At 22.1% G+C, this 12,552-nt stretch overlaps 1 protein-coding gene across 1 annotated transcript in view; it reads left to right on the top strand.

The window, feature by feature from the left end:
* The window catches only part of LOC122508386 (tRNA dimethylallyltransferase), a 204,266-nt gene that overhangs the window by 43,319 nt on the left and 148,395 nt on the right, over positions 1–12,552 (top strand). The window contains exon 3 of the mRNA XM_043621687.1: positions 476–720. Coding sequence (XP_043477622.1) covers positions 476–720 — 245 coding nt within the window. The remainder of the gene's footprint in view (positions 1–475; positions 721–12,552) is intronic.

Genomic DNA, 12,552 nt, shown 5'->3' with positions numbered 1-12,552 from the left:
GTACGTCGCATTTATATTTAAGTGTTGAATATCACTTCAACGAATGATTATTATCTTTGGTGTAATGAAATACGATCGAGGTCTTAAATTCACTACTTTAACGAAACTGCTGATGTCAACTATAAAGATTCTTTACATCGTAGTTGAATATACCTGTGCTAATTAAAAGCAATAGTATGACTTTCTTTTAAAATTAATAACATATTACAGTAAATTCGTTTTTCAAATTTTAATTTTTTTTTTTTGCCGAAAAAATTGAATCTTTCAAACATGAAGAAACAAAATTTTTTATTTTTATGTTCTATACAAAATGGTAAATTTGTACTTAAAATTGTTAAATTTGCAATTTGGGAAAAATGTTGAAAATATAGTTGAGTAGAAAATAATTAACGAACATTTTTATTTTTATTATTTTTTATTTTTAATTTAATTTATTTTTTTATTTAAATTGTATTGCATTTCTTAACCAATTTAGATTGACAATTTGAAAAGCAGAAAAAAGTTGCCAATCGTTGTAGGTGGTACCAACTACTATATCGAAGCACTTTTGTGGCAAATTCTTATAGATGAACCGGAAGATTCAAGTGATAGTGATCAGCAGTCAAAAAAACCGAGGCTGGATACTTCTGAGACGAATGAAGAGCTGCATAAAAAATTGGCACAAGTCGACCCACAAATGGCACAATGTCTTCACCCAAATAATCGACGAAAGGTGATAAGGTCAGTGAAATTTCCACTATAGAGAATAAATTTTTTTATTTTTACAATTTATTTTATTATTACATTCAATTTTTACATTTAGAATGTAAATTTACCATTTTCCTTGATTCATACAAAAATATTAAATAAAATTTAATTATAAATATTAAAATTTATTAACAATTTTAATATTTTGCAAAACAATTTTATTGCGTATATACAATTATGGAAACAATTACTTATTCAAAAGTGGAATTTAAATATTGTACGGAACACAATGGAAGATTAAATAATTATATAAATTTTTTGTAACAATATAAATACTTGGGGATAATATGAAATATTGTAAATATTTTTATTTATGTATTTTTTTCTTTTACATATTCTATAATAAATTTGGCAAATTAAAAAATTTTTTTGTTTTCAAATATCAACTTTAATCTTTGAATAATTTCAGATTAAAAATTTTAAAACGTTCACTCATTTGTTAATTAATTATTATTTGTTATTTTTTTAAATTTTAATAAAATTATTCTCAAAAATTCAATTATTTTTATATAAATAATAAAATTCTTCGTAAGATTTCAATTATTTTTATAAAAATAATAAACTTCTTCGCAGGAATTCAATTATTTTTTTTATAAATAATGAACTTCTTTGCAAGAATCCAATTTTCTTTCTGTACAATTTTAGTAAAATTCTTTATAAGAATTTAATTGTTTTCTATTCGATTTTAATAAAATAATTCCAAAGAATTCAATTATTTTTTTCTATATCACAAAATTCTTTGCAGGAATTAAATTATTTTTTATAAATAATAAACTTTTTCTTAGAAATTCAATTCTTTTCTATAAAATTTTAATAAAATTCTTGGCGCAAGAATTCAATTATTTTTTTCCATATAAAAAATTCTTCACAGCAATTCAATTATTTATAATACAATTTTAATAAAATTTGTCGAAAGAATTCAATTATTAATTCAAAAGTTTTGCTAAAATTTTTCCAAAGAATTCAATTATTTATAAATATTTTAATAAAATTCTCCGCAATTCAATTGTTTTTTTCCATATAAAAAATTCTTCACAGCAATTCAATTATTTGAAGCACAATTTTCAAAAAATGCGTCTAAAGAATTCAATTCAATTATTTTTGTACAATTTTTATACAGTTTCTCCAAAAAATTCATATATTTTCAAAAAAAATTTTTTAAATTTTATAATCACATTTTTAATTACAATTATTATCAAACGCGAATATTTTAACATCTTTAAAGAAATAAATTCTTTGTAAAAATAATTTATTTTCTAAATTTTTAATTAAAATTATTTAAAAAACTATATTATTTTTAAAAAATGAGAGAAATTCTTGAAATGAATTTAAATATTTTTAAAAACTCTAATAATTCTTGAAAAGATTTTGAATATTTTTGTAATTAATAAATTTTTTCGCAATAATTCAATTATTATTTGTAGAAAGAATTCAATTAATAATTTTAATGGATTTCAATTTTTTCGAAAAAATTCAATTGTTTAGAAAAATTCTACGCAAGAATTCAATTATTTGTAGTACAATTTTTATTTTCGCCAAAAAATTCAATTATTTTCAAAAAATTTAATAAAATGCTGAGAAGAATTCAATTATTTACAAAAAAATTTGATATAATTTAATAATCAAATTTTTAATTACAATTATTAACAAACACGATTAGTTTAAAATTTTTAAAGAAATTTTTCCTAAAAATCAATGATTTTCAAAATTTTTAACTAACGTTGTTAAAAAAAACTACAATATTTTCAAAAAATTTTAAGAAATTCTTCAAAGAATTTCAATTTTTGAAAACTCTAAGAAAATTGTTGAAAAGAATTCAAATATTTTTAAAAATAATGCAATTTTCAGAAAATTCAATATTATTAATTTAAAAGTTTTTTAAAAATTTTTCTAAAGAATTCAATTATTTAATAAAAATTAAAACTTGAATAAAATTCTACGCATAAATTATTCAATTATTTTTAGTTCAATTTTTAGTACAATTTCTTCAGAGAATTAAATATTTTTAGAAATTTTAGGAAAATGATGTCAATATTTCAATTATTTTGAAAAAATTATTTTTACATTTTTTAATAATCAAATTTTTAATGAGAATTATTGACAAACACAATTATTTTAAAATCTTGAATAAAATTTTTCTTAAAAACAATTATTTTCAAAATTCTTAATATTATTGAAAAAAACTAAATTATTTTCAAAAAAATTATAGTAATTTTCGAAAAGAATTTAAATTTAATTATTTTTAAAAACTCTAATAAAATTTTTCGAAATGAATTTGAATATTTTTTATAATTAAATAGTAAAATTCATTGCATCAGGAATTCAATTATTTTCAATGTAATGTTAATAAAATTTCTCTAAAGAATTTAATTGTTTAAAAATAAAATTTTGCTAAAATTATTAATGATAGTGTCTATGAGTTTTTTTTTATTATAGGCAAGTAGATTAAAAAATGAAAATAGGTTCTGTAAAAATAGAAAACGGATATTGGTATTGCTTTAGATAAATTTGGTTTGCGAGTGGTTAATTTTAATCTTCCATTGTTCTTACATATTTGAATAATTAATTATTCGACACAGTTAAGCATGATAAAGCAGACAGCACATTTCCTTCAATTACACAAGAGTTGACCAAACGATTAATGATTTAATGAATATGCAAAATCACCCCCTCCCCCCTCAATGGCAATCTTCAAATTGACTCTAAAATTTTGAAAACTTTAACCAACTGTTTAATTTTCTAATTTCCGAAAACATTTGAATACATTTTGCAAATGATTCATATTATCCGGACACGTGCTTTGAATTTTGTCCCTTTTTTCTTTTTCAAATTAAATTTTTTTTACAATTTAACAAAATTTTTAAAAAAGAAAATATTTTCTTTAAGGAAATTTTTTCTTTATAGAAAGGATTTTTTTTCTAAATTTATGGTTTTTAATTTTCACAACGATCGATAATTATTTTTGATTAGTTGATTTTTTTTAGTAAAAATTTTTTTTTTTTGTAAAATGCCCGGAAATTTTTAAAACTTCACAATGAGGGAAAATGATTTTTTATTAATAGATAATTTTTTTGGGAAAAGACATTTTTTCTTTGGATAATTTTTTTTCTAAATTTATGTCCGTTAAATTTTAAGAATCCACAATGAACGAAAATAATTTTTCGATTAGTTTAGTTAAATTTGTTTCTGGGTAAAAGAAATTTTATTCTTTAGTGATTTAAAATTAATATTTCTTTTTGATAAGATAAGTGAATCTTTTTTTTTTTTTCTTTCATAATGAATTTAATTTAATTATGTATTTTATAACAAAACACCTGGATTTTTTTTCTTGACGAGAGAGAGAGAGAGAGAGAGAGAGAGATATTGAAAGATTATGAAAATTCAGAAATAAATGAACATATTGATCAATGTTCGCTGATAGTTTAGAATATTGCGATGCTTATCAATCGATATATATTGTTAGAAATGATGATTACCGAAAATTGCTCAGTCCGTAATCGTTTATGATACACGTGCTTATAAACTGGATAAGAATCTTATAAAAAAAAAATGTTGAACGATATATAGGCGCAACGAATTTAAAATGATGCACCAAATTTTTTTAACGAATTGAGGAGGGGAAAAAAAAATTCAATTTCTATCTAAATAACGAGCATTATTGGTTGATTTTTCATTTTTTTTTCGGAACAATTCAAAACAGACACCTGTTATTCAAGATCGTAAAGAAAAATATCGATATAATAGGAATAATAAAATTGCCGCTCTTTGATAAAATTTTTTCTTGAAAGAGAGAATAATAAATATAGAGATTGAATAATTTCAGACAAAGTTCAATGATTTCTGCGGAAAATTATGTTCATTTATATTTAAAGAACAAAAAAAAAAAGAAAGAAGAAGTCGGTGACAATTATATTTAAGACGTGAAAAATAGAATATACTCAGAGTTTTACAAATTTAACTTGACCTTGGTTCGCACGTGTCGAGGCGGTTTTTTTTTCTTTTTTTTTCATTTAGATCTTGGAAATTTTTTACACAACTCGAGGAGCTCATACATTTTTACGCTTCGCTCGAATGTAAGTGATGAGAATGTAAAAGTAATTTTCGTCCATGACGATGGGTTAAAGCAGGTGATCAATATGCACCCATGTCCAGTTTGAAGGAAACATTATTTTTCCCTAGCATATTAATTTTTTTTAAAGAAATCCATTCCGCTGAGATCGTTAAGTGCTTTATATTTTTGCTTATAAACATTGTAAAGAGAGCTATAAGACTTTTTTTTTGCCCATAATCTTCGATAATTTAGTAACGAAAATTAAGAAAAATATGGACACTAATCCTTAATTTTATACGTGAAGGTGTAATTTATAAGAAACTGTCTCAATTTTCGGGGGCATTTTTTTTTTAAAGCACTGGATTTAGGAGAAATTTTTTTTTTCGTTTTGCTAATATTCTTATTTTGATCTCTTAATAGATGATGGTATGAATATTCCATAAAAATTATTTTCTGGAATTTATACTCAAATTCTTTTTTTAATAAGGGAGAATTTTATAAAGTAGAACATTTTTTAAATTCTTCAATTTTTATTTGTGCGAAATTATTTTGTTTTGAACGAATTTATTTTACGTTTTTTATGCAAAATTAACTTTATTTGTTTTATGCGAATTTAAATTTGTTTTATTTTACTTTTTTTATTCCAATAAAGTAAGATTTATTTCAAAAAATAGGATTTATTTCGATAAAATGAATAAATTGAACAAAACCTTAAATTTTTCTATATTTATTTTCTGACAATAATTTATTTGAAATAATTTAAGTCTCGAACAAAATTTTTTGCAAAAATTCAATAAATGAAATACTTAGCTAAAATTTAATTGTTTTCAATATCAAATGTTTTCATAAAATTTCTCAAATAAATTCAATTATTTCAAGTAAATTTTAATAAACTTTAACTCAAGAATTCAATTACTTTCATAAATAATAAAATTTTTCACAGGAACTCAAATATTTAAAAAAAAATTATTAAAATCTTTGATAGAATTCAATTATTTACAAAAAATTTTAATGAAATTTTTGTCAAGAATTCAATTAGTTTCATAAATAATAAAATTTTCCAGAGGAATTCAATTATTTTCAAAAAATTTAATAAAATTTCTATACAAAATTCAATTATATTTTTAAATTGGAATTGGAATTCTTGAAAAGAATTCAATTATTTGCAATGATTTGAATTCAATTCTTCTCAAGAATTCAATTACTTTCATAAATAATGAAATATTTCCCAGGAATTTAATAGTTTTCAAAAATTGAATAAAATTCGTTACAAGAATTCAATTATTTGCAAAAATAATAAAATTTTTCGTGATTTCAATTATTTTTAAAACATTTGCAAATGAATTCCTCGAAGAATTATTAAAAATTATTATTTATAAATAAGTTAATGAATTTACTTGAAAATTTCAAAAATAATTCAATTTTAAAAGAGATTCGTTTAAAATTTTCATAAGTAGATAAACTTCAAAAGGCTCTAATTTTAAATTTTATAAAATTTCAATTTTGAATGAATTTAATTGAAAATTTTAAGGAAATTAGTTTTTTAAAAATTTTAATATTTCGAATTCTTTTTAAATTAGTTTAAATTTTTTTTAAATATGTTTAATTAATTATTAAAATAATTGACTTTGAGAAAAATTTTAGTAAAAAACTGAAAAAAAAGTAGTTAAATTTTCAAAAAGTTTCAAATATTTGAAATTTTTAGAAACAATTTAAGTTTGAAAAAGTTTTAAATTAATATCATTGAAAACTTGAATTTTTAATACTTTAAATTCACAATTCTTTTGAAAGTAGTTTTATTCTTTAATGTATATTTAATTATTAAAAATAATAATTATTATTTAGAGAAGAATTTTAATTAAAAACACTAAAAAATTGAATTTTGGAGAATTTACAAATGATTGCAGTTAAATTATTTTCAAATAAAATCCTTCGCAGATATTCAATTGTATTCAAAAATTTTAAAAACTTCTCGTCAAAATTTCAATTATCTTTATAAATAATAAAATTTTTCGGCGAAATTTAATTATTTTTAAAAAAATTTCCTCCATTCAATGATTTTCAATAAAATTTTCCAAAAGAATTCAATTATTTAAAGAAAATTTTAAATAGTTAAATGCAAACATTTGATTACTTTCATAAATAATAGAAATTTCACAAGAATATAATTATTACAAAGTTTTTTATAAAATTATTCGCAATAATTCAATTATTTTCATAAATAATATAGGGGAACATAGTCTAGGTCGGCCACCTTTTTGACTTTTGTTTATAACTTTTTTTTAAAAATGAATTTGGACAATTGAAGTATATGGTTGGAAAGTCCTGTTTAATAGGAACATTTTTTCTGTACAAAGTAAATTGACAGGTTTAAAAATGAAAAAGTTATAAAGATTTAAAAAAAAAAAAATTTGTAGTCCAGGTTGGCCATTACAGTCAAGGTCGGCCATGTTTAAAATTCAAAGGGCATTAATCGTTAAAAAATAAAATAACATGTTTGGAGTTACGGAAAATTGATTCTTTATTGTTTACAGTTTGTAACTTAATGAAATAACAAAATAATAACAATAAACAATATAAAAAAATAAATATAAATAAAAAAAAGTTTTGAACTAAAATATTAATAAAATTAAATAAAAATATTAATAAGATGATCAATTATATTATGAGTTATACAGAATTGCAGTTTTTGCAAATGAAGTAGCTCGTCCTCAACTTTGCGCATTTTAAACACATAGTGGCCGACCTTGACAGTAAGTAACATTACCGAATTGTTGTAACCATAAAGAAATACGTTTCGGGATTCGATTTTTTACTTTGTTTTCCTTTCAACCATGAGTCCCACAAATTTTCTGCATACTTGCCTTGACGATTCAATTTGTTTTTTATCTTTTATTAATGGTTTTTCACATTATGCACAAAACTTTTTTTGAGCTTTTTTTGTACCGACGTCACAGAAAACACAATTTTCGATTTTCCGAAAATGTAATTGAACAAAAAGTTAGGTTTCACTAAGACAAGCTTCGACAAAAATGCGCGTAGGTGGCGCTAGTGAACTTGAAAAAAAACGCGAGTGGCCTACCTAGACAGTAGGCCAACCTTGACTACATTCCCCTAATTTTATACAGGGATTCAATTACTTTTATAAATAATACAATTATTTTTAGAAATTCAATTATTTTCGTCAAAAGAATTAAATTATTTTAAAATTTATTCATAAAATTATTTATGAGAATTGAATTTTTAAGAAACATTCAATTATTCAATAAATTATTTATTTTTGCATTCAAATAATTGAATTCTCGTAGTATTTTCTAATAAAAATTGATTTCAAAATGAATTTCAGATAAAATTTTAGATAAATTTCAGATAGATTTTAGATAATAATTGAATATTATAAGGATTATAGCGTGAATTTTTAGAAATAATTGAATTTTGAAAAGGATTCAAACTAAAATCTTTGAAAATCTGAATTTTTATTACCTTCAATTTACAATTCTGTCGAATTAATTGTTTTGAAAAATTTTAATTCTTATTCTTTTGAAAGTTAGCAATATTTTAAAAATATATTCAATTAATTATTAAAAATAATTGATTTACAGAAGAATTTTAGTTAAAAATCATAGTGAAAATAATTGAATATTGTAAAAGTTACAAATAATTGTAATTTTTAAAAAAAATTGAATTTTGAAAAGGATTCAAATTAAAATCTTTGAAAATCTGAAAATTTTTATTACCTTAAATTTACAATTCTGTTGAATTAATTGTTTTGAAAAATTTTAATTCATATTCTTTTGAAAGTTGGCAATTTTTTAATATTTTATTAATTATTCAAAATAATTGATTTAGAGAAGAATTTTAGTTAAAATCTATGATAAAAATAATTGATTATTGGAAAAAACAGGAAAAGTTACAAATAATTGTAATTTTTAGAAAGAATTGAATTTTGAAAAGGTTTTGAATTTAAATGTTTGAAAATCGATATTTTCATGTTTTATAATAATTTTCTTATGAGTTTTTTTTTCAAAAAAGGTTTGAATTTGAATCTTTTGAAGAATTTTAATTCCTATGGAAAAATAATAATGATTAAATATTTATTTAAAAAAGAAGTTATTAATGTTTACATATAATTTTACAATTATAGACAGTAAATTCGCAAAAAAAATTTATTAGAACATTTCTTTTAAGTATCTAATAATTTTTAGAGTGAAGCAGAATATTCTTTAGTTTTAGGGAAAAAGTAAAAATTTTGTCTGGAATCAAAGAAAAGGAAAATTTAATTTTTGTGGCAATCGTGCATAAAAAAATCTGTTTTAAATATAGTATCTTTTGCGATTTAAACAATTTAGCCTCTTTGCCATTTATTTAAATTATTTATCACAAAATTAAGAAAAAAAGTTCTTTAGCTAAATAATGATGCTAATAAAATCTGAAACATTTAAGAAGAATTCACAATTTTTGTCGCATCAATTAGATGAAAAGTGATGAGCTATGTTGATTTTACGATTTCTTTTAATATCAATATTTGCATTTGAATGTCTTATTTAGCTGACGTTTGTAATTATACTATCTTGTTTATTTTTGTATATATATAATTTTCACAAATTATGATATTTCTGTTATATTTTCATTTACGCATTCCAGCAGCATTTCTTCTTCGTCTTCTCTTTTTTTTCTCATTCTCACTCCTTTTTAAATCTCTTCGGAGATAATCTAATTTATTCTCAAATTGTATACATCTCATAGTATCAGTTGTAAATTGCAATCTCTTTTAAATGGAAATCAAATTGCAAGCAGTGCATTCACTTGAAATTTTCTTATTCCTTTTATAATATGTGTATATATATATACATTGAAAGTATAAAATGGTTTAGGGTTTCTTCTTATCTCGTTCAATTAGGGCACTGGAGTCAATCATTCTCGAATGAACGACACGACAAAACTTTCACAATATGGCTACCTAAAAGGCAGGTGCGAAACGACTTTTGAGAACAGAATCGTGAACTTTTTTTTTCTTTTTTAAAAAAAAATTGTGGGTTGCAATTCTGAGAGTTAGGTCAGGTCATGTATATAAAAGAAGCATGGCTTTTTTTTTATTGATGACAGCTGCAAATTTCTACCGTTGGACATGCAAAAAAAAAAAAAAAAAAGAATTGAAATTATTTCTCTGTTTAAAAAAAAGGGAATATTGGTGATAACACCTCGCAAAAAAAAAAATAAAAATGGAAAATAATTTGATGTACAAAATATAATGAAATTGAATATAACTTCCTCAGAAATTGTTTGCCATTTTGAAAAATAATTGCTCAGCAATTTGTCGCTTCCGTTTCAAATTAATATTATAGACTTTTATTAGGATAAAGAGTCGATGCTTTGACGCGGAAAGTTGAGCTGCCATAAGGACTTACTTTACTTTATGCGGCGAGCGAGACTCTTATATAGATTATCGGTTTGATTATCTCGAAACATTTCCTGTAAATCTTGCACTGGAAAGCAAACCACAGGTCGTGTGACACATTTTGTTTCGTTTATTTAATGCGCAGGGAAAACGTTCTATTTGCATTATATTATATATGTGTATGAAAGTGCGAAATTTTCTTATTTAATTTATACTTCATTAATATTTTATTTTTATTTTCTTAACATTGCAATTTGTATTATTTAATTGCATTTCTTTGAATTTTAATATTTTTATATTTATTTATGTTTATATTTACATTTAATTTTTAATATTTATATTGATCAAAATAATAATTTTAATTTCTTTATTAATTTTAACTAATTAAAATTCCTTACTTTTAATTTCTAATTATTTTTTTAAATTTTTAATCCTTTTTAGTTTTTCTCTCTTCCTTTAATTTAATTTTCAATTCTTTTTCAGTTATAATTTAATTTTTTGTAGAAAAACGAATTTATGAATCTTTCGATAAATTATCAATCCAGTTTATTTTTTATAATTATTACACTGAGAGAAAAATTTATTTATTTTATTTATTTAGTCTATTATCAAATAAATATTTACTTGAATCAAATAAATATTTATTTCAATAAAATAAATTTTATTTAAGTCAAGTAAATTATTGTATTTGAATCAATAATTTCAGTATTTGAAGCAAATACAATTTAATTGACTCAAATCAAAATTATTTGATTCAGGTAAATATTTCCTTGATAATAGAAAAGTAATCGGTTATTTGAATCAAATAAATTTTTTGCTTCCTCATAAAGGAAGCCTTATAGTGATGTCGATTTCCGAATTTTTTAAAATCAATTATTTTTACAAATTTTCAAGTGTAGTATATATAATTCGTCGATAGGAACAAATGTCCGGATGTATGTGTGTATGTATGTGTGTGTGTGTGTGTGTGTATGTCACCGATTCTTGTGGACAAATTTTCTCTAACACGTCTTGACGGATTTTGATAAAATTTTGTAGGTGTATTACGGTCACGAATACCAAAAATCAGACAAAAGGATTTTCAAAAATATCTAAAAAAAAAAATTTTTTCAACAATTTTTTAATTTTTGGATTTTTTGAAATAACTTTTTTCTATATTAAAATTTTTATTAATTCTTGGCAAAATTGCATTCCTGACATAAAAACGAATCGATTCATGTATATAAAGTATATATTTTATCAAAATTTATAGAATTAATAAATATTTTAATTTTTCACAAAAAATTGAAATTTTGTATTTTTTGAAATTTTATCTTAACACTATAAAATAATTATTCTAAAATAAAAAATTAAACAATTGGTATATATTATATTGAGGATGCTTAATGATCATGAAATGAACAACTTGTTTTAGTAGTAGCAGGTTCACCCGTACGCCATCAGACAATCAAAATTGGTAAAAACGAAAATAAAAATTTATTTCATCCAAATTTATTTAATGTAATCATCTGAAAATTACCAGAGTTCTAGTAGGGACTGAACCCTACACAATCCTGAAGAATAGAGAATTTTATTTCAATTTTTTAGTAGTAGCACCCTCACCCGAACGCCATCAGACAATCAAAATTGGTAAAAACGAAAATAAAAATTTATTTCTTGCAAATCTAACAAATCTAATCATCTGAAAATTACCAGAGTTCTAGTAGGGACTGAACCCTACACAATCCTAAAGAATAGAGAATTTTATTTGAATTTTGTAGTAGTAGCAGGTCCACCCGTACGCCATCAGACAATCAAAATTTGGTAAAAACGAAAATAAAAATTTATTTCATCCAAATTTATTTAATGTAATCATCTGAAAATTACCAGAGTTCTGGTAGGGACTGAATACTACACAATCCTGAAGAATAGAGAATTTTATTTCAATTTTTTAGTAGTAGCACCCTCACCCGAACGCCATCAGACAATCAAAATTGGTAAAAACGAAAATAAAAATTTATTTCTTGCAAATCTAACAAATCTAATCATCTGAAAATTACCAGAGTTCTAGTAGGGACTGAACCCTACGCAATCCTAAAGAATAGAGAATTTTATTTGAATTTTGTAGTAGTAGCAGGTCCACCCGTACGCCATCAGACAATCAAAATTTAGTAAAAACGAAAATAAAAATTTATTTTATCCAAATTTATTTAATCTAATCATCTGAAAATTACCAGAGTTCTAGTAGGGATTGAATACTACACAATCCTGAAGAAAAGAGAATTTTATTCTAATTTTTAAGTAGTAGCACCCTCACCCGAACGCCACCAGACAATCAAAATTTGGTAAAAAATAAATTAAAAATTTATTTCTTCCA

The sequence above is a fragment of the Leptopilina heterotoma genome, unplaced genomic scaffold (genome assembly GCF_015476425.1).
Source record: "Leptopilina heterotoma isolate Lh14 unplaced genomic scaffold, ASM1547642v1 Lhet_54, whole genome shotgun sequence".
Taxonomy (NCBI): Eukaryota; Metazoa; Arthropoda; class Insecta; order Hymenoptera; family Figitidae; genus Leptopilina; species Leptopilina heterotoma.
This window is presented reverse-complemented; position numbering and strand designations above follow the sequence as displayed.